The sequence below is a fragment of the Astyanax mexicanus genome, chromosome 19, assembly GCF_023375975.1.
Source record: "Astyanax mexicanus isolate ESR-SI-001 chromosome 19, AstMex3_surface, whole genome shotgun sequence".
Classification (NCBI taxonomy): Eukaryota; Metazoa; Chordata; class Actinopteri; order Characiformes; family Acestrorhamphidae; genus Astyanax; species Astyanax mexicanus.
The window spans coordinates 29,850,994-29,878,660 of NC_064426.1; the positions used below are offsets into that span (position 1 = coordinate 29,850,994).

Here is a 27,667-nt window from a genome sequence, read left to right on the forward strand (position 1 = left end):
ACGTGTATAATTTGCACACTTCAGCCACAGCAGTGTTAAACCAACCGAGCTAAATGAAAAAGACACATTGTCCCTAATGCCCAACACTGCTGCAGACTACAGCAAACAAATTAGCTGTGAAAGGCTTGGTTTCTACATTTTTCTTAGACCTTAAGTGCATTAAAATCCTATTCTATCAGCCGTCTATTTCAGGAATAGGAATAGGTGGAACAATTTGCACCATGCCTAAAAAGCTGGCATGTGCTCTCTTTTTTCAGGTTGCCAAACTGTGGAACTGAACACCAAACACTTTGAGAGAGCCACGAAAAACACCATACTGATGAACTACTGCCTACTAACACTACATACAGTCTTTAACCACAAAAAAACATACATGAGCCCCTTTATGAACACTTTAAATCACATTATTTTTTGCATTTCTGCTGTAGATATAGAAATAAAACAGATAAAACAGTCTTTAATGAAACTCTACATTAACATTCAGTATCATTCATCACACCTACTGTACTGGAACATCCATCGATATCGGTATCGGGCGATTTTCAGCCAAAATATATCAATACTACTAACCAGAACATATACAAATCAGAACATATATGAAAGTAAGAGATGACAGCAGCTTTGTGTCACCTCGTCCAACTGGTAGATGGAACTTAGTGGAGTGGCTTTACTGCTCCTTACAACCTGACTGGTAGAATAATACATAAGGTGCATCAGATTATAAGGGGAAACATTTTTTTGGAAAATTAAAGGATTGTGTAGTGAGAAGTGCGCCTTATAGTGCGAAAAATACTATAGATTTTGGTCCTTTAACATTTATCAGAATATTCCATCTCATACTTCGCACATGCAATTCATCACACAAAATTAGGGGTGTGACGAGACACTAATCTCTCGAGACGAGACGAGACACGATATTGGGTTCACGAGAAAGAGACGAGACGAGATTTAAAAATACAATTTTAAAGAAAACGTCAAAAATGAAAAATGGCTTAAAAACTAGAGTTTTATTTGACAAAATCATATAACTCAAACTTAACAGACTGCTTTCTCTCACACATTGATTCTATAAGAAATAGAAATAAGAATAAAAAATATATATAGAGCAAACAATAAGTGCAAACCACAACCAGTCATATTAAGCCTAGGGTTTGTGTTTTGTTGTGTTTTCTCCTAAATCTCTTGTAATTTAACTATGCATAACCATAACCAGTCATATTAAGACGATGCTTAAAGTTCAAACAGAGACAGAATTTTTTTAATACTAATACAGTACAGAGCTAAGGGATTAGTACAATTGCCAATGAAACAGTCATGTGTACGTTTTACTTACAGTATTTACATATGGTTTGTGTCTTGTTGGTCACTCTTTTACCGTTTATTGTTTTTTTTCCCACTGGAGCCAAAATTTAGCCAGACATACAACTTAAAAGCAGCAGAAGCATCTTCTATACAAATGCCTGAATTTTCCTCTTCTGCTGAGAGCTGCTCTCACTGTTCAGCCATCATACTCTATCGCTATCGCTACTGGGTTGCCAGATCCCTCTGAAAAAGTCCACACTTAATTGTTTTTTTGCCCCGCGAGACAGGTTTAAGCCTGACGAGAAATATCGTCCGTTTTAATCTCGCGAGATCTCGTGCCACGAGATCTCGTCACACCCCTACGCAAAATCATCATGCAATTACAGTAAAAGTAAATAAAAAATGTTTAAATATTAGAAGATATCAAATCAGCTCATTAACTCAGTGTACTGACACACACCTTTTAAAAGAAGCTTATTTTTTTAGAGTACCCTCTGCAAGTGTGATCTTCTGCAAGCAATCACCCAGGCAGAGACTCACCCGACACTAAAGCGTTCCCTAAACCCCACAGCATCCATCACAACCGTCACCCACACCCCAATCTCAGAAAACTCATTTTCCAGAATGACAGGTAAGACCAGGTACAGAAATTCAGAGCTATTCAGGTCCTTCAGGTGTACTAAGAATCCATTAAAGGCCATTTTTTTAGAAACTATAGTTCAGCCCAAAAGCCTGTATTTCCTCACTTTTCTCCTCACCTTTTGGAAATAACAGGCTGTAATTATCAATAACCGTAGGCGGCAGCCGGCAGAGGAGCAGAGTATTACTTTTAAAAACGGGGAGAATGGTTACTAGGCAACCAAATCAGGCATTCCTGTACCCGTGACAGCACCAGATAAAGGCTTCGACAATGTGATTCATGACAGCGGTGCAAAAACAATTGAATCATACAAACTGACCAGGAGTGGCATTCATAAATAATCTCGGAAAGGCAGCTGGTCCAGGGTCAGATTCAACCTGATGGTGGCATACCGTAACTCTATTCAGGGATGTTTTATGAATGCTGATTTGTAGAATTAGAAGAATCAGAGGGATGCACAGCTAAAACAAATTGTAATGGTTTTGACAGCAGCAGCTGCATAGAGTTATACAGTGCCAGTCAAAAGATTTGACACACCTTCTCATTTAATGTTTTTATTTATTTATTTTTTCCTATATTGTAAATGAATACTGAAGTAATTCAGACTAAGTAATTATGTTGTAACTAAAAAGTGAACTTAGTAATTTAGCTGCTCTTATCTGTGGAGTTGTTAACTTGTGGTTTCTGAGGCTGGTAACTCTGATGACCTTATCCTGTGCAACAGAGGAAACTCTTGGTCTTCCTTTTGTGGAGCAGTCCTGATGAGAGCCAGTTTCATCATAATCTTTTTGACAATCTTTGCAATGGCACTTGAGGATACTTTTTCTGAAGTTCTGAACAGGGCTATTCACTGTATACCAACTCTACCCTTTTTACAATGCATTAAGGGGCAAGTAATTCAATTAATTTTGTCTTGACGAGTTCAGCACAGCTGTTAACTGAAAGCTGTCATTCCAGGTGACTCTACCTCATAAAACTGACTGAGAAAATCCAGCCAAGATGTGCAAAGCTGTCATCTAATCAAGAGGAGCTACTTTAAATAATCTAAAATATAAAACATATTCTGGTTTGCTTAACATTTTTTATATTTACTAAATAATTCCATATGTTTTTCCATATGAGTTTAGTATTAATCTACAATGCAGAAAATCCAGTACACATATGTAGACTATGTGCATCTCCCACTTTGGCAGCCAACCAGCAAGTGCTGCACAGACCCACAAGTGATGTTTACAGCAGCTTACGGCATTCAGTGTGAAAGCTGTACATTGTAATGACATTAATTAGGGACGCACCAAATAGAACATTCGGCAACCACAACTGAAAATGGCAAAAAAAAAAAAAAAAAGCACTTATCGTGTTTAGCCGAATAAGAGAAAAGCCAGAACAATTTTGCCTCCTAGGATGATGAAAATGTTATATGATCAATAAATCATTTTAAAGACAAAAATAAACATTTTTAGTCTATTTAATTCATTCAAAAAAAGATAGATGATTATTATGATTATTGCCTTTGAGCAAATGTTTTTGACCAAATTTTGTTTGAATTTGGCTAAAATTGCAGTGCATTCCTAATATCAATACTAGATAGATAGATAGATAGATAGATAGATAGATAGATAGATAGATAGATAGATAGATACTTTATTTATCCCGAAGGAAATTTAGGGATAAATAATTTAGGGATTAATACTACACTCATCTGCAAGGAAGATCAAAGAAATGTGTCCCTACACTGTCATGCCAAAAGTACCCATCCCACAGGAAAGCAGTATGTAAACTGATCATTAGATGTTCCCTCAGGGAAAAGCTTGGGAACCCCTGCACCTGTGCAAGTTATGAGTTGCTATCTTGTGAGTGTGGCTAAACACAACTGGCCAGTGTGCTCATGTGAATGATCAGACTTAGACTGAGGCCTTTGTCACGTGTGTAACAAGAATACATACTAGAAGGCATTATTACCCATGGTGGACTGATTGTGATGATGGATTGTGACCGGCATGGACATGGAAAATGTGTCTGCAGCATTCTTTAGCTTCCATGAGAAATTATCATTTCTGTTTCTGGTGCATAACATTTGGTGTGTCAGTGTATTCACAGCTACTGTATATTGCTTCAATTCATAGTACATTATTCTCAGTCAGTACTGTTAATACTGAATAACTGCCTGTATCATATTGAAACATATGTAGTCAAAATAAATAGAGCCTGATATCTACAACCGGCAGTGTACACTAACTGTAATAAGATGTCAGCACATTCGGCCGCTGTCTAATTTAAGTAATTTACTTGTACCACTGCTGCTGTTCTGCTGGTTCAATGTCCCGTTTTAATTAGCTGGTAATTCACTAATAAATTAAATATTGTGACACACATTACAATAGACATTGGAGCTTAGAGCTTAATCTTAGAGCTTAATTATATTTTGCTTGTTTGTTTACTATTCATTTTCTGTATAGTCCATTTATGCACGCACCAGTTTCACCAAGACAAGCACACTTACAGTAATCCTGGCTTTACAAGAATCATGGCAGATGTCATGAACTATGAAGACCTCTCTCTAAAGTTCCAATGTAAAACACTAGTGACCTCCTCTACCTCAGAGGAGACTAGATCAAAAACCATCATTCAACAATAGATGTTAGAACCACATCTACAAAACAGAAGCTTTATTTTAACCATGTCCATTAGAGACTCTCAGCACCTGGGTTGAACCATCATACAGTGGAAATGTGCATTGTGGGCAAATGAATCAGTATTTCTGTAAAGGACCATCCGGACAGCTATCAGCAACACGATCAACTGGAAGAAATGGAGAAATGTACATTGAGATATTGTACATTTAAAATGCCCTCAAATCTTTTCCAGGGACACCCATGCATTTATCAACATGACAATGCAAAACCACATGCTGCACCCACACTACAAAGGCATGGCCGTGGAAGTACAGTGTACCCTAGTACCGTAATACATGTTTGCAGCACCTAAAACACTTATTCTTGGTGCTTGTCCCTTTTTTCCTTAAAATGTTGTGCAAAGCAATGACAATGTTAAAAAAGGCTTCATCTTTTTTCTACAACTTTTCTTAGAATGTATTGCAGGAATGGCTGTTTATTAGCAGCATAAATGGAGAAATGTACTCTTAAGATGCCCTCAATTTGGAGCTTAGATCAGGACCCAAAATACCCAGCCCATAAACTGAGCCTGAATTAAACCCAACATTTTTTAAGGCCCTGTCCCACTGCGATTGCGTCTAAATATCCACTAAAGTACGTCCAAATTTATCAGAAAACACTGCGTCCACTGAGTGAACGCGCTGCGTCCAAAATATAGACGCACTGCGTCTAAATGGACGCAGTGCGTCTAAATCACGTCCATATTTCGTCTAAATTGAAGTTGGACGCCGACTTCCAAATTTGGACGTCGACTTCCAGCTATATATGGTTGTTTTTTCTAGTGAATCATCATTTCTTCTTGAGCTACAAGAGAGAGCACATCTATTCTCTTCTACACAACCATGGACCACAGATTCCTTGCAGTGATGGTGCAGCAGCAGAACATACTCCTCCATGTGCTGGACCAGACCGGGAGGAGGAGGAGGCGGCAGCAGGAGAGGACTGTATGGGCGGCGGCCGTCTTAGCGGAACCCTTTCTCTTGGCTGGCATCTTGGAAAGTGTGGAAAAGCGATGGACGCCAGAAAAATATTTTTATGGACGTCGACATCCACCTGTACGTGCCGTCCAAATATCCACTAAAATACGTCCGTACTGCGTCTAAATATCCACTAAATTACGTCCATATTAGTCGCCGTCTATTACGAAAATTTTGGGAGGTACCAAAACCACTTTTGCGTCTAAAGTGGACGGCAACGTCTAAACTACGTCCACTTGGACGGTGCCGTCCAAATATCCACTAAACTACGTCCAGATTGCGTCTAAATATCCACTAAATATCCACTAAACTGCGTCCACTGAAATTTGGACGTACTTTAGTGGATATTTAGACGCAATCGCAGTGGGACAGGGCCTTTAAGTAAGCAGAGCATTAAAACTAAGCTTTTACAAAAAAACATCAGAATGTTTGACTGAGAGAAATCTATTCAGAATGATGTTAATTAACATTGCAACACTGAAGAAGCCTAGATTACCTATTATTTAGGATAAATTTTATTAAAGTTTATTAACAACAAATCTCTGAAAGAATAAAACACAAACAATGTGAATGTGAGACTTTCCTTTTAATCTAATATAATTTAACATGGTTTAAGAATAGAAAATACTTTCTAAACAAACTAACTTTTTATATTGATCTTATTAATAGCTTAAATGAAAAAAACACTGAAGAAACAGTAATAAGGCTATGCACTGCACTGCACAAGTGTGTAATACGGACAAGTGGAGTGTGTTATGTGCCCTTTTGCAACTTTTTTTTTTAAACACAGTTTGATTTGTTACTTTGCTATATTAAGATTGTCACGCCATATCGTTATATAAAATTAAAATATTATTAAAAAATAGATGCCTATGTCACAGATTATTTTCTTGAGCAAGGCCCGAGGAAAGTGGTGGGAAATCTCAGGATCGGTCAGAGAATATAAACTCTACCTCAAATTTTCTCTATAGATGCCCATGAATTTATCAACAAGACAATGCAGAACCAGATGCTGCACACACACAGTATAGAGGCATGGCAGTGGAAGTACAGGGTCTCGATACTAGACTGGCCTGCATGCTTGTAGTCCTGACATGTCCCTGATAGATAATATGTGGAGAATTTTGAAACAGAAAATGCAAAAATGACCCTGTACTGCTGCGCACATTGAGACGTGTTTGCATAAAAAAATGTGACAAAATAACACCTAAAACAATTGAAACTCTCAATTTTCATGGAGCCAAAATCTTTTTTTAAATGTTGTGCAAAAAAAGTGGAAACGTTACAAAGTGAATGTAAATAAAATGTTTCACCTATTTTCACAACTTTTCTTAGAATTTATTGCAGGAATGGATGTTTATTAGCAGCATTAATGAAGAAATATACATTTATGATGCCCTCATTTTTTCTATGGATGCCAATTAATTTATCAACAAGACAATGCAAAACCACATGATGCACACACATTACAAAGGCGTGGATGTGGAAGTACAGGGTATAGATACTAGACTGACCTGCTGATGTGTCCCTGATAGATAATATGTGGAGAATTTTGAAACAGAAAATGCAAAAATGATGACCCTGTTCTGCTGCGCATCTTGAGATGTGTTTGCAATACAAATGTGACAAAATAACACCTTCATCACGTGTGAATTCATATGTATGCATTCATGGTGCCAGAACTCTATCTTTTCAGTGTTGTTCAAACAAATGGCAACATAACATCTAAATCTAACAGATGGATGTTTATGAACAGAACACAGAATATCTTGGAATCACATCGTCTGCAATCCATACTGTGTGAGACTTTTGTCTGAGGAGAGCTGATGAAGGCTTGGAACAGTGTTTTAGCGCCATTAATAATGTGGAAAAAGTGTAGACAAAAAATACAGAGGAGGTGAAAGAAGGCAGATTTAGTGCAAGAAGTGATAAAGGGCTTCAGGTGAAAGTGACTCATGCCGTCCTCACCCACCTCCATTAGCCACTCCAGCCTATTCTCTCACTCCTCCATATATTCTCAGCCTTTCTTACTTCTTCCTGATTGATACCGAACCTGCAGCAGCACAAATCAGGAACCTTAACTGAATAAAGGGCCAGCAGAGTCTGGAGCCTGGTCCATCATTACATCATTCTGTGGTCAGAAACAACAGAGCTGTTGAGGGTCTGTTGTGATCTTCAGGCTAGAGCTGCACGATATTGGAAAAATTTTACACTGCAAATGTTCTTTTTTTCGGCAATATATATATCACGATATTAAACAGCGCAGGGCCAATGACATCACCAGCCCCGCCCCCACTCGTGCGCTGTCTCGCGTCCAGACCGATCAAGAGCTGAGTCAGCACCGAGCTCAACTCCGAAACCGAGAACAACAGCAAAACAATAGTAAACGTCCCTTTAATCAGGCATTTAAATGACTTTTTAAAAGCTAAATAAGAGCATTTTTGTCAAAGTGTGAATTTAGATGTAACTGGAAATATCTGTGCGCAAAACTGTGCTGGACTGAGGTGCACAGCTTTCCACACGTGTGTTTACAAGCACCTGCCCAACCATGTGGATGGAGGCCATGCAGTTATACTGTGTTTACTCTTCCCCCTCGCACTTCCCCTTCCCCTCACGCTTCTCAGGCAGCAGCAGCCTGTCACTCACACAGACACAGAGACAGCGCTGTGTATCTACTTCTTGTGTCAAGAATCAATCACACTGCAACAAAACATTAATTGCCTAGTGCGATGTGACTACTGCGCATGCGCACATCGCGATGCAGATTCTTAAACGATATATTGTGCAGCCCTACTTCAGGCCATCAAGTGCAGCAGTTAACTCTGCTGAGAGCGATGGGAAGCTTTTGTCCTTTCACTGCTCCAGATGTGTAGTGTGAAAGGGACAAGTCAACTTAACAGCTCCATCCAGCTGTGTGGTGTCTACATTTGTGTGTGTGTGTGTGTGTGTGTGTGTGTGTGTGCAGGCGTGCACGGCTCAGGCCTGCTGATTGATTCAGCCTAACTGGTTCTCAAGGACATCCTGATTCAGATCTGAGCACAGCTGTCCTTGACGTAGAGCATGTGTGACTGAGGCTGAGCGTGCTGAAGGGAACAGCAGCAGAAAAATGGTTCAGGATTCCCCACCGGTAAACGACCCGCCTGCTGTAACAGGACAAAAAGCAAACATGCTGAAAATTTAACTGAATCAATTGTACAATATTATAAGTAGATATGCATAGAATGCAGCTCTGGAAAAGAATAAGAGAGCACTTCAAAATTGATTTTACCAAATTGAAAACCTCTGGAATATAATCAAGAGGAAGATGGATGATCACAAGCCATCAAACCAAGCTGAACTGCTTGAATTTTTGCACCAGGAGTATAAGGCATAAAGTTGTCCGAAAGCAGTGTGTAAGACTGGTGGAGGAGAACATGCCAAGATACATGATACATGATCCATTATAACGCAGAAAAAAATAAAAACTGTAATTATCACCAAATATTGCTTTCTGAAAATTTAAAGCTTTATATATATGAACTTGTTTTCTTTGCATTATTTGCATTATCTTTTTTATATGCTATTTGTGCCGTTTCTCATTTTCTGCAATGAGATTTCTGGAATTTGGCGGTCAGTCAATCTAGCAGTTGAAGATAGAACTGGAGCAGATTTGTTGTAATCCTTAACTCCTTAGAGAAATATACATCTTTCCATCTGTAGATAAATGTAACATTTCGTCACAGTGAGATACTCTTCTGAACACATTATCAAAAATATATTTTTTGAAAATATCTTTGTATTTAATTATATTTCATTATTATTAGTGGTTTAGTACTATTAAACAATGTGTGCTACTATATTGTGTTCTTTTGTCAGTTTGAACTAAACGTTTTTATATTATGTACCATGAAATGTTTACATTTATAACATCCCAGCAGGCAAAACAACAAAGCTGAATACATTTACCTCAGCTGTTAGACATGATATTAGAAATGTTATTCCTATACATTTGAGTCAGAAATGCCAGACTGGCATTTCTGGACTTTTAAACCCGCTAACCGTATACCCCTCTAGAGAGTGCATCTTTCAGCCCATTCAGTGAGTAGTTATTAGCACAGCAACACAGTAGAGCTATCAAACACCATGGTGCAGACCACATTTAACCATGAACAAATGTATCGGAATCTAAGGAATCTAAATGAATCACATTCAAGATGATTAAGATTTCAGTACTTGATAAGCAAATGACAATGAATAAGACAAAGACCATGTTTGCCACATTATCAAAGAATGCATGGAAAGGCTATTTTGATATCTAGCCCATCCTTAATTTGTATCGTTATCTCACTTATCAAGCTTATCGGCCTTAAAAAAACACTCTTCAGTTCTTTTCTAATGGTGTGTGGTCTAAGATTTACATTTCTAATGCGAAGATGCAGGACCTTTGTACGCAATAATTAAATCCTGTGTTTTATACATGTGGTTAGTGGTGGTTGGTGTGGTCAGTGACGAGGCTGACAAAGGCTTTAAATCTTGGGCTGCATCTATCACCACAAGCATCTATCATGCAGCGTTTCTGCAGCATTGTTCAGACAGTTATCAGCACCAGGGGACACATGCTCACAATATCTCTGTGTACTCAACACACCCCCACACGCACAGCTCATCCACACCTCCCTGTGCTCCACCCCTCCCAGCCTGGAGTCCCCAGGGAAGAGTATCAGCCATTCCTGCAGACTCCTGCCTGTTATGAGAGATGATGTGAGGAGGGAACAGCATGCCAGCTCTGCTGTAACTCGCTCCAACAGCATTGTTACTTTGTCTTCGTAATGATTCGATCTGGTTATGAATCTTTATGAATCACTATTCAGTGCATCATAAGACCTTAGCCTCACATAGAGTTCACCATGAATTCCTTATAGGGGTGGGCGATATGGCCTTAAAATGATATCACATTTTTTAGGGTATTTTTGCGATAATGATATTCTTGGCAATATGACGTAATATTGACTTTAAAAAAAAAATCAAGAATACACTAATGCAAAAAAAAAATTATATTTTTGCTAACTTACTTTCACCAGATTAATGAGAACAGAATTCAATAATCCAGTGTGTCATGATACTAATAATGCACTAAACATATCCAGGATTAAAGTAAAATAAATAATATTGGAAAGATATAGATATTTTGTAAAGCACCATGTAGGATTATATTTTCAGTAGTAAATGTTAAATAAAATAATCAAGATGTATCATCAGATATTAAGGAAACATGCTGAGTTAATGCACTGGCAGCTCTTGTCAGCAGTGTTTCAGCCTCTGACTGCGCCTGCTGCTCATTTCCCAACACTAACTAAACCCCTGAGGTTGCTAAAACACGACAGCGAGCGAGCGGTGCTGCAGCATGGAAGCTAGTAAGCAGGGCTGGTTTAGCTGAAACCTTAGCTGCTACACAGCCTAAAAAGCCTCAGCATGTCTCACACAAAAAAAAAACTGTGACCAACAAAGGAATAAAACAAGAGTAAATAAAATTGTCAGTGAGTTTTTAAAAGTTTCTCTGCCTCTCCTACTGAGATATAGATCAGGCTGCAACAAGATAAAACGATAGGCAACTCAAATATAGATGTATATATCTGCTAAACTAAGCAGTGAATTACTAGAACCTGTAAAAGAAGAACCTCCAGCTCTGGGGTGTGTATTTTAGGGGCAGTGGGATTTTTCAGGTATAACAGGCTTGGATTATGCTAACGCAACTTGCGGTGCATAAAGCTAGGTTACATAACTTCAGATAAAGTTCACATGAGCCGGTTTATAATGTGCAAACAATAGAAAACTCTAAATGTATTAATTAGCTGATTAACTTACTGAGTATGACTCGTTGTTGCTTGCCATGAAATAAGTTACTGAAGTCTGGTTTGTGTAGATTTAACCTGCTCAATTTGGCAACTCTCTGTGGTGTTTTGAAATTGGTCCGCTCGCTCTCATTTCCTACTAAATGCTCATTTAATAGGAAATTACAACAGTGTGAATTTTGCTTTTGCTACATACAGCCAAAAATGTTGTACCCTGATGGCCCATATGGCCCTAAAATAATATCAAAATATTTCAGGATATTTTTAAGATAATTACATTAAAAAATGTTAAGATACGAAATGGCACACCTCTATTTCCTTCTAAGAACTTTAAGAGTAGCTTAGAATAAATATTGTCATTTCCATTGGATTTGTTGGATAATGAGACTTTTAGGTACATGGAAGTAACTAGACGTGGAACTGTGAACCTAGGCCTGTCACAATAAGAATTTTAAGACTATTAATCGCCACTGACATAATGATAACAGAATAGCATCAAAAAGCCATTATACACTTTTTAATGACAACAAAATGTTAATGAATAATTGATTATAATTAGTTTGGGAATTATATACTTATTTCTTCACCTACATTAGTCCACACTGTGTGTATGGAGTCAAAGTTATTGAAGCATGACTGGCTAAAATACTGTTCACTGTTCTATACGTAAACAAACATACACATAAACTCAGTAGATGACATCACGATTATAAAAATTATTGAGGTCATGTTCATTTGATGTATGATTTTATTGTGACAATTAATATGACCTCAACAGTTTTGACTAGTTATACACTGATATGCCAAGTTTGGTGTCCCATGACTTTTGGCATGACCAATGTAAGCTAAGAAACATTGCCCTGAGGTTGTGATATGCATGAGAGAGTGTTTGACTAGCAGCTCTTAAGAATTTACAAATCTATTACTAGTGCATTTTGTCTGTGTTTAAATATTGTTAATTGTAAAGATCTCTTTAAATATTGTGATATCATATTTTTGCCATATCACCGAGCACTACTATTGCTGTAATACAACTGATTCTAACATTCTGAAATAAACTCCAGCTTCAGATTGAAATGCATAAATATGCATCAGTGTATTTTCCAAATCCTGTGCTCCAGCTCTTGTCCATGTCTGCTATGAGCCAAACCCAGGAGCAGGAGGAGGATGGAGGAGGATGGAGGTGGATGGTGGGGTCCTCTCACAGCCTCCAAATGCCTCCACTCTCACAGCCAGACTGAGCCTCAGAGGGCCAGGCCTAATTGCTTAAAGAAAAAAAAAACATTACCTCACAACAACCAGTATTATTGTAAAAGGCCAAGGCTCGGAGAGTGTGAGTTTGTGTGTGTGTGTGTGTGTGTGTGTGTGTGTGCAGTGTAGCGGATGGGAGGGGAATGGGAGGTATTCCTAGAGGACACGCTAGAAGGTTCTGTAACTAAAGGCCTGCATGTTCCTCACCTCACTCTGTAATGGTGGATCTCAGCTATACAAGCTCTTTCCACAGTGCTTCCTTTAATAAAAGCAGAAAAATAAACACTGAGTTCATTACTGAGGTCATCGTCTGAGGTCATTACCGGATTACCTATTTTATATGACTGAGCTGTTCTTTCCCCCATGGCGTTTAAAAAAACAACAACAGCACATGTAATATAATGCTCAAATACAAAAATATACACAGAAATTTATATTTCTACAATGAAGAAAACCTTTGCAACCTGAACGGTCAATCAATCACAATTCCTACTTTAGTAATGCCACTAATACAGAACTAATAAAGTTTGGACACACCTTCTTATTTAATGTTTTTCTTTATTTCGTCTATTTTCTACATTGTAGACTAATATTAAATACATAAAAACTATTAATGGACACATAAGAAACACAAAATCTCCACAATCCCCTGATTTAAACCTTATCAACTGAGATAATGATTATTTAAGGTGATCTGGGATGAGCTGGGGCTTCACAGCATGAAAGAACTAGCAGCAACATTTGTTCAGCACCTCCAGGAACTCCTTCCTTCAAGACACTGAGAAAACTGTTCCAGGTGATTCTACCCTCATGAAGACACCTCTCTAAAGCATATTCTGTTTTTTTTTAACACTTTTTGTTTACAGAACAATTCCACATGTGTTCCTGTATAGCTTTAATATAGTCTTCAATATTAAATTTACAAGGTAAAAAAACATTAAAAAGAAACAAAATTGAAACAAATTGACTAAGAAAAGGTGTGTCTAAACTTTTGAATGGTACTGTATGTACACATTTTGCTTTTCGGCCCCACCCACTCAGGGTATAGGGTGTTTACTCATCTGACTCATATATCTTGTCTTGTGTTTCCGAACACGTGGATTGAGTTTGACAAAATTTTGATGACTTACTGTACATTTATAACAAACTATTTTTTTGTGCTATAATTGATTTATTAAAGCAATATTTTAATGAAATATATATTTTAACAATAAATATTTTTGAGCACCATTGTATCCCAGAGAGCAAAATTCATCAAAGCTATTTTTGGGCCGAATATGACACGCCAAGACGGAGCTGCTTCGGACCAGCTACGTTTTTAACCTTGGCCTGACTCTGGCTCAAATTCATGGTTTACATCTGGGCTGCATGTACCATCACTCCATCTGGCAAGTATAATAGGGGAATCAGCCCACTCAGTTCTTGTGCCAAATCCGGTTGCTGAGTATAATATGGGAATTGGCCTGTACCAATTTTGCCAGCACCCTGGTTGCTGAGTATAATACGGGAATCAGCACCACACCACTTTTTCCATCTCTCTGGTTGCCAAGAATAACCCACATTCAGCCCAATTTAGCATGCCCAATGTTGAGTCTCTGCAGATACTGCCATACATACTGTAAGTCCAGATCCTGAGGCCAATTCTTAATGCTGTTTGCGGTGGGGTTATTTTATACATTTGTTTAGTGATTTTTAGTCCCTGGGGTGTATTTCTCTCATTTTCAAACGATGCACGGCAAATTAATTGAACTATAGATGTATAGATGGATGGATGGTCATTTTCTGCAAGTGTATATCCATCTTATACATCGTTTAATCTACTGAGCTGAGCTAGGTGTGCTCTCTGGGCGGACCCACTGCAGGGGCTGGAGGCATCCTAGCAATAATAACATACAAAGAAGCCCACCAGTGTGTAGGACAGACCGTGAGCTGCTGACACAGCACACCTGAAATCCCACAGTGTAGGACAAGGAGAGAAGAGAGCAGGGAAGAGAACAAACAAGAATAGAAAGTAGAAAAAGCGAATGAGAAAAAAGGAGAGCTGATAAGAGAAGATTTTTGTGAAAAGCGTTTCTGAGCTAATGAAAAACTGGGCCACTGCAGAGCGAGCGAGGTGGCGTAATGGCTGAAAAAAGATGCCGTCCCCGTGACTTATATTAAATATAGCTGGCTGAACGATACTGTTACTGAGCCTCGATGTCTGCTGCACTCGTGTCTCAGATGGAGCAGAAACGCATAACACAGCCTAGCACACTTTATGAAGCAGGCATTATAGAGTTATATACAAATGCAATATCAAGACTATTGCATGTTTTATTATTACAATAATATACTTAGAACTTATGTACATTTCTAAAATTCTATTCACGTGTACTAATCACTTTTATACAGCACATTGAGAAAACAGCCACATTGCAGGCTAGAAAAAGTAAGTGAATATGTGAAACTCTTTGCTATGTCTCAACTTTGTCCAAGATTTTGCACAATACTTCTAGGAAAATGTGCAAATGTTCAAATGCACAACATTATCCTGGAAAAAGGGGATCAAAAACTGCACATCAACACCAAAACCTTATTACTACTTGCAAAAGCATTGCAACAACGCTAAAACAAACCACTGTACAGCCGAAAGTCATTGACACAGTTGAGACAGTTGATACACAGGATCTTAATTAGTCTGTGTCAGGTCAACAGCAGCTGGAAACTGACCAATGAATACAAATGAAAATGCTCAATATCATAATTAAAGCAAATCACAGAGTGAATAACACAAAGAGAACCATACAGGTTGCCTACTGCTCTGTTTATTACAAACAAGAACAATGAATAAACAGTCATTGTTCACCCTGTTTCTTTCAGTGAGTGAAACGGATCACAGGCTGAATAAGAAAGTGTGAAAGGAGACCCTGATGGGTGAGCATGTTCATTAAATGAACTCATTAATCAGCATACACACATTCACGTTTCACAGTTTGTGCTGCCGACATCGCCACTGGACTGCTGGAAATGTGCGACATCCTGTAGACAGGGTATCTGTTCTTATTGGGAAATTATATTTAAGACTTGGCAAAAAGCACACAAAGTTAACAGACTTTACAGTTAACAAACAAATATTTCAAACAAACATAAATCAACAGACAAAAAAAATGGACTTAGGGTTTAGTTTCAATGCTATAGTGCCATATTTGCATGCTTAAAGCTATTATTAAGGAAAATACCTGACAAAAACATAAAAAAAGCATAAATAATGCTGCTTGTTCAGCTTGTTCCGGCTGATGTTCAGGCCCAATCACATTTCTCATTTGTACCCCTACAAGTGTCACTCTTCCCCTAGAAACAGGGTGAGAAACAGAGTGAAAAGTGGTTGAGTTCCTCCCCGAAGAAATGGGACAACTCTTCAAAATAAATAAAAAAGAACACAGCTTCATTAGCAGCTACTAACAGTGCTCTGTAGGCAACCCTGCCAGTCTGTTGTGAAATAATAACAAGAGAAGAATTTAAGTTTAGAAACATTGCTGCTGAACTTAATTTAGAGAATCATATCTGTTCAAAAAGGAAAGTGATGATGCAACAATTATTTATTTTAGTTTGTTGTTTATTGGACATCTCAAATTCCCCTATGTTGTTGTTAAGGTGGCCGCCATACCATAAACACTGCTACGGGAAACCCAGTCATTTGCTAGCCTTTCCATTTGCTAGATTTTTCCATTCCACCTTAAATGCAGCAGCCTCAGTAACGGTACACGTCTACTAGCACTTGAGCCCTGATGCATCCTATTCATTTTAATGGAGAGAGGCGCCGCATGCCGCGGTGCATGCTGAGTTTCGCTGCATTGAAGGCTGCTTCACTGTGCTGCAAAAAAGTTCAGCAGAGCTCAACTTTATTCAAATAAATTCGGCCGCCACACCGCATTCAGCCAATCAGGGAACAGTAGCCTGCAACGTCATGCATATGAGAATTATGCATTCTGAACAGCTGCCTGTTTTAACCACAGACGAGAAGCTGAAAATGGCAGAATATTGATTTATAGAACAGATTAGAATGAGGTTGTTTTTTTTATACATTTATTTATAATTTTCATACCATTTTCTCCCCAATTTACAAGGCTAATTACCCAACCCCCTCATTAGGACTCCCTCTATCACTAGTAATGCCAAGACTAGCACATGTCTCCTCCGACACATGTGAAGTCAGCCATCACCTCATTTCAAACTGCTGCTGATGCAAGTATCATCAAAGCACACTCGGAGGAAAGCGCAACAACTCGGTTCCAAAACATCAGCTTACAGATGCCTTGTGCTGATCAACATCACCCTTTGGGGTGATGAGGGGAAAGAGCGCCATCTACTCACCCAGAGAGAGCAGGGCCAATTGTGCTCTCTCAGGGCTCCAGCCGCTGATAGTAAGCTACTTGACCAGGATTTGAACCACCGACCTCCCGAACATGTTAGCAATGCTCAGCCCGCTGGACCACTCAGAGGCCTTAAAATTATGATTTACTACATCTGTTGCTTCATTTAAATAAATCATATCTGTTCAAAAAGGAAAGTGATGATGCAACAATTATTTATTTTAGTTTGTTGTTTATTGGACATCTCAAATTCTTGTTGTTAAGGAAACCCAGTCATTTGCTAGCCTTTCCATTTGCTAGATTTTTCCATTCCACCTTAAATGCAGCAGCCTCAGTAACGGTACACGTCTACTAGCACTTGAGCCCTGATGCATCCTATTCATTTTAATGGAGAGAGGCGCCGCATGCCGCGGTGCATGCTGAGTTTCGCTGCATTGAAGGCTGCTTCCTACTTGACCAGGATTTGAACCACCGACCTCCCGAACATGTTAGCAATGCTCAGCCCGCTGGACCACTCAGAGGCCTTAAAATTATGATTTACTACATCTGTTGCTTCATTTAAATAAATAAAAAATGTCACAGGCATGCCCACACGGCGAGCCGAAGAAAGTGGACACATGTGGTAACTGTTACTGTTAGTGATTTTTATGCTAGCTGTGGAAAAAAAGGGCTAAACTACATTCAGCTGTGATAATGCAATGGATTTGATCACTTCTAACAAAGAAAATGCTACATTTGTAGGTTCTTGCCATGATTTCTGGAGTGTGCCTACCCCTAGACAGGAACATTCAAAACAGAGAATTAGGGATAAATGGTAGGAGCAAATGGGCGAATTGGGATTGGGCCTTAATCAGTAAACTACGGTAACTTGTGCATGGAATTTGAAATCTGTGAAATGCAGCACAAAAAATAAAATCTAAATTGTATTTCCTGCCTGTGAGAGATTGATTTAAGACATTTTAAGACTTTTTATGGATCTGCAGATACCCTGTCTAGAAGTGGTCTGGCCGAGGGGAACGCTGCCACCCTTTCCTGAGGGAATGAGTTCAGCACAGTTCCACATGAATGGGAGAGAGGCCTCCAAATACAGATCCAATGAGGTCACAGCGAGCCCGTGCAAATTACACACACACACACAGTTTCACTCTCTCTCATAAATACACACACACATACACACACTGCAGGAGACAGTAATTTTCTCCACAGTGGGAGGGGATGTTCAGTACATTACAGATTATGAGGAATCAAAGATGATGTGTGTGCGTGCTTATGTGTGTGTGTGTGTGTGTGTGTGTGTGGCTATGTGTCCAGTAAACATTAAAAGTGTCAAAATAAATAATACTTACAGATTATGTATGCTTTTAAACCCACTTTAATGTTTAAACTGTCTGTTTAAAACCCACAAAAACCATTTCCCACAACTGATCAGCTAAACTGATGTAAAATAGTCCTTTAACATATACATTCAGCACACACACACACTAATATGTGGCTTAAAATGGAGTGGCTTGTGACCAAGCTAATGTGACTAACCATTAATGGAAACAAATATGAATCTATGTATTAGCATCCACATAATAATAGTGGCTATTCATTTTTATTTATTATTATTAATGTTTTAAATGTGCCTAAACAGTGCTTATTGCAGTAAAAATAAGCACTAGCTTACAACTAGCATAATGGTAACCATATAATGCTAAATGATGGCTGGTCGTGTTAATTTTTTACCTTTTTTTTCACATAATCCACATAATTCCACATTTAAGAGGGTTGCTATTTGTTTATCAGAACAAAATTAGCTTTTTTTTATTACAAAAAGAGTGGTTTGACCAAGCTAATGTGGCTAAACATAAATGAAAACAAGTAGAAATCTATTAGCATTCACATAATGCTAACAGTGGCTAATCATGTTTATTTATGTATATGTGACTAGCATAATGGCAACCATATACTGATAAATAAGTTGATCATTTTTAACATAGAATATAAATCATTATTCTCAAGTTCATGATCATTTTTAACATAGGATATAAATCACTATCCTCCAACTAACATAATATTATCCACATGACACTAAAGGGATGCTATTTGTTTACCTTAGCTTCATTTTTTATTGACAATAGAATGGTTTGACCAAGCTAATGTGGCTAACTGTGAATAAAAACAAGTATAAATATATTAGCATAATTCACATAATGCTAATAGCGGCTATTATTTATAGTTTGTTGTTATCAAAATGTTTTAATATAGCATAACAGTTCCTTTTGCAAACCTGTAGAAACCATGTTGCTAACAGTAATAAAAATCCATTAGCATACAACTAGCATGATGGCAATCATATAATGATAAATAATGGCTCTGGATGTTCATTTTTACCTTTTCAAGTCTGTTCCCAACATGCTAACTGTGGCTAACATCGGATATTAATCCTAGCAACATTAGCTTTATTTTGTAAAATTGAGTGGTTTGACCAAGCTAATGTGGCTAACTGTGAAGGGAAACAAGTAGAAATCTATTAGTATTCACATAATGCTAATAGTGGCTATTATTTATAGTTTGCTGTTATCAAAATGTTTCAATGTAGCGTAACAGTTCCTTTTGTAAACGTGTAGAAACCATGTAATAAAATCCATTAGTATACAACTAGCATGATGTCAATCATATAATGATAAATAATGGCTCTTCATGTTCATTTTTACCTTTTCAAGTCTGTTCCCAACATGCTAATGTGGCTAACATCGGAAATAAATCCTAGAAACATTAGCTTTTTATCAAAAATGGAGTGGTTTGACCAAGCTAATGTGGCTAATTGTGAATGAAAACAAGTATACATCTATTAGTATTCACATAATGCTAACAGTTGTTAGTATTTATTGTTAGCTGTTATCAACCTTTTTAAAAATGTAGTGTAACAGTTCTTTTCAGTTATAAACCTGTGGAAAACATGTTGCTAATAGTAATAAAAATGAGTAGCCTACAACAAGTATAATGGCAATCATATAATGCTAAATAATGGCTGTTTGTAATAATGTTTTACCTTTTCAAATATGTTCCCAACATGTTAATGTGGCTAACATAGGATATAAATCATTATCCTCCAACTAACATGGTATAAGTTACAATATGCTTAAGGGATATTATTTGTTTATCATAGCAACATTAGCTTTTTTTATTAAAAATGGGGTGGTTTGACCAAGCTAATGCGGCTCAATGGTCATGTTAAAAGGTAAATTTGACTGTTGCAAACACAATAATATGGCTAACATGTAATGGAACCAGCAACCTTGAGCTAGCAGGATGTTATCCACATGCTGCTAAATGATGGCTTTTTATTAATTTTTCGACAATAGCTTTTTTTGACTTAACAATTCCTTATGCAGTTTTTTAGGCATGCTTCAAATATGCTAATGCTTTTAACAGTAAATGGAAACTTGTCATTAATCACCATTTTGTCATTAGCACGCTGCTGTTTGATTTAAGATAAAAAATATTATATTGATTTTTATTTACTATCATTAACAACATTAGCTTTGACTGAACATTTCCATTTGCATAAGACTTGTAGGTAATCTGCAACTGTGCTGGTGTGGTTAACAGTAAATTGAAAGCAGTAGCCACAAATTTTCATGATGATATCTGCATAATGCTAAACGATAGCTATTCATTTTCATTTATTATAAACTGTATGAGTATTTTTAACTCAATAATTCCTACAGCAGTTGTGGGCCTGGTGCTTAATCCAATTGAGCTGCATTCTCAGGAATCTACACTAGGCTAATGACCAGAATACAATTATAGTGTCAACCATTATGTACAAATGTGTTATTAATCATTTAATTAGTTAGGTGTGCTTTAGTTCTGAATGGAATCAAATGGACCAAAACACAGTGAAGCTGCTAACTGCTACAGAGGCCAGCGTGGCACGAGAGTCCTGTCTAATCCATCATGCCGCCACAGTTCTAGAGGAAACCCTCAAGGTCATGAGCACAGAGGGCAAAGCTACTGTGTTAGGACAGTTAGATGCATAATAAAATAGAATTATAATACACTGACATGACAAAAATCATAGGATGGGAACTAGTTTTGTGCCCCATGTCTTTTTGAAGCCATGTCCCATGAAGGCTGACCTGTGTTGTTCTCTAAATTGAATGTGGATGTGATTTTATGATTTCTTTTGTCAGTCTCTGGTCTGAATGCACATTCAATTCTAGCCAAATGCCACCAGTCATGGTCATTACCACCCATTGTGCTATTGACATACGCGACACTGTGGATTGAGGAATGCTAAATGCCCGCATAACTTCGGAAATGCAATAATGTACCCACTATTAACCTTGGTGTTCAACCTTACTTACAAGGAAACACCTCACAACATACACAGGTGTGGACATTCCCAAGCTGCCTCCTTAATCAGCCTCAAATATTCAGAGCTCTATGCCTCACACCTCATAAATCAAAACTATAAAAAAACTAGTGAAATGACAATTTTGACTATGAAAATGTGCAAAAACGCAAACTTTTAAAGGTTTTCATTAGAGCTGCACCCACCAAACACAATATTTCACATAGTGTTCCGTTCCACCTTAAATCCCACCTTAAATGTGGCAGCTCTATCAGCAGTCACAATACAAGCCGTCGTTTTAGTCAAGCTAACGTTAGTGACAAGTTCCATCTTTTATCTCACTCAATGATACTAGAGCCTGTTAGAGTAGTTAAACAAGGTGCGTCTCATTTTTTGTTAACTTATATCTTACTCACTTTTAGAGTTTTCCGTTCCACCTTAAATGTGGCTGCAGTCACATTCAGCTCAACTTTCAAGGTTTTTCGTTAGGGCTGCTCCGACCAAACTAAAACTATATTTCACATAGTTTTTCTTTCCACCTTAAATCCCACCTTAAATGTGGCAGCTCTATCAGCAGTCACAATACAAGCCGCAGTTTTAGTCAAGCTAACGTTAGTGACAAGATCTATTTATTATTTTACGCAATGCTGGTAGAGCCTGCTAGAGTAGTTAAACAAGGTGTGTCTCATTTTTTATAAATTTATATCTCACTAACCTTTAGCGAGTTTTCCGTTCCACATTAAACGTGGCCGCTGTCCCAGCAATTCCAAAACAAGCCATAGTTTTAGTCAAGCTAACATTAGTGACAAGATCTATCTTTTATTTCACGCAATGCTAGTAGAGCCTGCTAGAGTAGTTTAACAAGGTGTGTCTCATTTTTGGTAATTTTATATCACACTCACGTTTAGCGAGTTTTCCGTAAATGTGGCTGCAGTTACATTTAGAGTAAAAGAAAATTCTAACATTTTTAAATAATAAAGCCTTTTTCAAGTGGATGTGTTTGAGAATTACAGCCTCGAGAATCAAGTATACTTACATAATACATACTGTTGTTGTGTTATTAAATGACAATAATAATAAAATTAATGTAACTGTCAGACTAATTTATGTAGTTTTTAATAATGGTAGGATGTGCGTTCCTTATAATTGCAATATTAGTACAAAGTAGTGCACAGTATCAGATGTTGGTATCTAAACCTTGTTTGTGATTACAAGTATGAGTATCATATTTATGCATCCCTAATTCCAGAACACATACCAACAAAGCATAATATTTATTCATTGGGAGCCAGAGCCAATCCCGGCAGGAAACGTACGGGCAGATTCACTTACAAATTTACATGTAGGGACAATTTTGAATACCTCCATGACCCCAGTCACCTCAGATGGGAATTGAACCCAGGCCATCTTGCTGTGAGGCAACAGCGCTACCCACAGCACCACCGCGCCGTGCACGTGCACAATATTGTTATCAATTATTAAATATTGTGCATAATTCAGTCATTTATCACTTTATCACTCAGACCTACAGACCTTTTTCAAAGTATCATGATCAAAAATGTAATCATTCTAAATGCTTAGTGTCCTGATACACCTCTCGCTATTTTGAGCTGTTTATTAATAGACATGACTGCGCTGGTAACACGCAGTTAAAGGATGGTGCTGCCCCTAATTCCCAAACTAATCACAGGCTAGCGTCGCCTCTGTGGCCTTGGCCTTTTTATTAATGAGTATGGCCAGTGCGCTGTTTAGGGAACATGTTGTTGCTCATTACTGTGGTGCTGTGGACAGAATGCCTCAGCAGGCCACTGCTACTGCTCCCTGGACACGGCCGAGAGAGGGTGAGAATACTAATGTGGGGCATACAAGCTTAAAACACAAACACACACACACAAACACACATGCAGAGTAATGCCTGTAAGAAAGCTGGAGCTGGGTCAAAGGAACCTAGGTTGCCATGTTTCCACAAACACACCAGCACCAGGGGCTTCTGCTATTTGGCCACCCGCTACACGAGCGCAGGGTGCTTGAAACGATGACCCACAATGCTGCATGCCACCGCCTCCCAGTATGCCAGCAGCTCCTAGGGCAAAACACACCTGGAACCATGCAGCCCCCTCCTGGACAGCAAGCTGTTTCCCTTCCACATGGGCCGGGGTGAGGGAGGCATGGGACACACACTAATCAAGCCTGTTAAAGGTCACGCACTCGGCTCCCTCTGGAGAGAAAAGAGCTACATTAGCCATGGAGCTTTATCAGAACAGCTGCGGTACATCACACAGTAGTACATCACACCTCAAATGGAATTATACTATGGATATACACTGAAGTGAACAGTCACTTAATTAAATTAAAACACTCCGAATGTGTTGGGAGCAATGCAAGTGATGGGTGGGTTAATTGGCTCAGCAAAACTGAGGAGAAATTTTGAGTAAGAAAATAAAGGAACACTATGGACTGAATGGCAGGATGTGTGTAAAATAGATACCATAGTCTAGTTTCAAAACACTGGAGAGTTCTGCAATGCATGGCCAATATTTATTTGCATTTTACTCATCATTGCATTAATATATGGTCATGGAGCATTTTAGAAGGATGCAGAGTCTGTAGCACTCCAGAAAGCTTGGTATCATGGTGTGGGGTTAAATTTCGCACAATGCCAGATCACCTTTGGTCTTAATTACAGGTACTTTTGCAGCCCAACGTTACATTAATGACTTCCTGCAACCAGTGGCTCTACCTTTTCCAAATGCACGATTCAATGCGCTATGTTACAACAGGACAATGCTCAACCACATACTGCTGACATCTCATGATCTCACCTTAAAAGCACAGATACTAGGCCAGGGCCGGCTGAATCACTAACCCTATCCCTGATTTAAAATGTGTGGGATGCTATTGGACACATAATTAACACTCCACCCCTTCGCAAAATCAGCAGGAACTGCATTAGAATATGAATTATTGCAGAACACGATTAGGAACCTCTCCACTTCCTACTTAGTACAATTGCAATGCAATACTTCATTTTGCAATCATTATTTTAACTATGGGTGTGTGTAATACATAAGAAAAAAATTCAATACGGGCCCTTAAAAACATTTAAATTGGTCACCTAATCATCAATCAAGTAATTCTTTGGCTAAATCATCTCCATCATTTGATTCTACCCATTTAGGATAATGGCCTATGTCAAGAGTGTGACCCAAAGGAGAAATCCAGTTTGAAATGGACTTGATAATGAGTATGAACTTTTGTCGAACAGCCTACCTCCATTTACCCTAAGCATTTCGAAATACAGCACTTTTAGCTGATGCTCTCAACAGGCTTACAATGCTAGTCATAGGGGCATCAAAGTTCAAAGTAGCTCAAAGTAGCTCCTATTTCTCATTTAACCAATTTTACCATGACTAAGTAAAAAAAATCGTTTTCCAAGATGGTTGCTTCCTATCTTCACCGAACCAATTTCCACAGTTCAGGGCTCGTCCCCAAATTGGAAAGTGATGAGATTTTTTCTAGAAAGTTGATGTCTTATTAATAAATGCTATAGGCTGTAAATTGTGCATAGTTGTTTAGTCCATAAATCTAACTAAACATTCTCTTCAATTTGTGTCTGTTCAAATGTTCTTTTTGTAGGTTTAAATTAGCATTGTTTCTAGGAGGTGCTACTGCTCGACTGAAACTATCCTTCTAAATCATTGCTCATTTTTGAGTTGGAAAATGAAAGGTGTCGAAATGCAGGTGATGAAATATATACAGCTCTGGAAAAAATTAGACACCACTTAAAAATGATGAGTGTCTTCGATTTTACCAAATTGAAAACCTCTGGAATATAATCAAGAGGAAGATGGATGATCAGAAGCCCTCAAACCAAACTAAACTGCTTGAATTTTTGCACCAGGAATAAAGGCATAAAGTTATACAAAAGCAGTGTGTAAGACTGGTGGAGGAGAACATGCCAAGATGCACCAAATATTGATTTCTGAACTCTTAAAACTTTATGAATATGAACTTGTTTTCTTTGCATTATTTGAGGTCTGAAAGCTGTGCATCTTTATTCGTTTGTTTTAGCCATTTCTCGTGTTTAAATAAATGAATTTAAATAAAATAAATGCTCTAAATGACAATATTTGTATTTGGAATTTGTGAGAAATGGTGTCCGTAGTTTATAGAATAAAACAACAATGCTCATTTTATTCAAACACATACCTATAAACAGCAAAATCAGAGAAACTGATTCAGAAACTGAAGTGGTTTCTTAATTTTTTTTCCAGAGCTGTATGTCAAGATAACCAGAATACATGCAATATATATAGCATTTAGCTATGTATGGGTAGCTTAAAGCTGACCATGCAGTCATCCTCTTAACCCTCTTATCATCATAGGAGGAACCACATCATCATCACCACCTTTATTCAAAGTTGGCCAAACGCAACGCCTAGTGATGGGGATGGTGGTGATGATGATGGCCTACAGATACAGATTACAGATGGTACTGATGCTGATACTGCTGGACCTAGCTAATACTACTGCACCCATCCAGCTCCTTCCCTTCCTGCACTTCTCTCTCTCTCTCTCTCTCTCTCTCTCTCTCTTTCTCTCTCTCGCTCTTTCAGAGTGACTGCGTGATGAAAACATTGCGCCTGTTCCATCATTTTTCCCCCTATCACGTCGCCTGCACTGCATCCGTCTGCATCAGTCAGATGGTGGGAGGAGGAGGAGGATGGAGGAGGAGGATGACACCCTGCGCTTTCAACTATCTATCTGACGTTATTCAGCGCGTTTAAGCTATAGAGACCCCCCACAAACAGCTATTCGATACAGAGCTGGATGCTTTTAATATTTTCTGTTCTGCAAAAAAAAAGCAAAGCTGTGATTTGCTGTTCTGTTTCAGGATGCATTGCGCCATCACTAGCTAGCTAACAGCAGCCCACCCCAATCCCCTCTGCTGCTGCTGCTGCTGCTGGAATCACACCAATTCTCTCTCTCCACGCACACACACGCGCGCGCACACACACGTTTCCCATTCAAACTCAAAGCGACCCCCATGCAATAACCCAGAACACACCCCGGCCAGCCCCCTACCTGCCAACAGTCTGGTTGGCGAGCTGTCGCATCCGATTGAATTGCTTCTTCATCTTCTGGGTTTTGTTGCGCTATTTTATGCGTGTTTTCCTGCGTTAACACCACCGGCGAACCAGACCCCGCATGTCCGTGAGAACGAAGGCCCATATGACGGCGTCCGCCCAGTCCCACAGCTTCTCCTTCATCGCAACAAACCAAACGCGGCGGAGGAAAAACCCTCGGACATTTCCAGCGCCTTCTTCCCCGTCCTGCGCTCTCCTCCTCCTCCTCTGCGCTGCTCCTCGGGAGGAGATGCTGGGCGAGCTGACAAGCGCAGCGCCCAAGAGCAGACGCGCTTCCCCGATGCACTGTGGGAAATGTAGTTCTGTAGTTTTGTAGTTTTTCTTTCCTTTTTTTTATTTTACAAAGGCTCGCCACATTTTTAATGATAAAAGCTGGCCTGTTTGATGAGGGAATTTGTGTAATTTTAAACTGTATAAAATATAATATATATTAAATAATATAGATCTGCAAGAAGGCAATCTGGATTTAGACTAAAAATAAATGATACAAAGAATTTGATCAAGAGAATTACAGGCCCGAAACTAGTATAACGCTGCCACCCAGTGGCCATGTAGAAACGATGATCTGAAGCAGAGAGACTTGTAGTTTATAAACGTGTAATTTTTTTTATATATATATAAAAGGGAACAAAAAACAAACAAACAAAAAACCCCTAGAAAACCCTACAGTGCTTATAATATTTAATATAATATAATATAATATAATATAATACATTGTTTTATATATATATATTTTTACAAGGCGCACTATCAATAAATGTCTTTTATCTGGGAACAAAAAACAAACAAACAAAAAAACCCTAAAAAACCCTACAGTGCTTATAATAAATAATATAATATAATATAATATAACAGTGAGGCAAATACCCTTTTTTTCTGCTGTACACAGTAAACTATTGGCTTGTCATTAAAAGATAAATATGAGACAAAAGATCATCATTTTAGCTTTTATTTCTAGGTTCTTGCATCAATTGACACACATATTTTATGTCAAACCCAGATGTATTCAGTCAACAGCAAAAAAAAAAAAAAGATGTGCTTAATCTTTCAAATTTGTGTATCTCTCAATATAATATAATATAGTATAATATAATATAATATTATATATATATATATATATTTATATATTTTTTTTTACAAGGCGCACTAT

At 38.2% G+C, this 27,667-nt stretch overlaps 1 protein-coding gene across 10 annotated transcripts in view; it reads right to left on the bottom strand.

Annotated features, from left to right (window-relative positions):
- Window positions 1–26,776, bottom strand: part of arhgap44a (Rho GTPase activating protein 44a) — an 86,386-nt gene extending 59,610 nt beyond the window's left edge. For 7 of the 10 annotated variants that reach the window (XR_007427257.1, XR_007427256.1, XM_049468091.1 and 4 more), the window contains exon 1: window positions 26,456–26,776. Coding sequence is in view for 8 of the 10 variants with exons in the window: in XM_049468091.1 (XP_049324048.1) it covers window positions 26,456–26,508 (53 nt within the window). In the remaining 2 variants the exon portion in view is untranslated. The remainder of the gene's footprint in view (window positions 1–26,455) is intronic. The other 3 variants (XM_049468096.1, XM_049468095.1, XM_049468097.1) reach the window with 2 other exon arrangements.
- Between the last annotated feature and the right edge of the window lie 891 nt (window positions 26,777–27,667).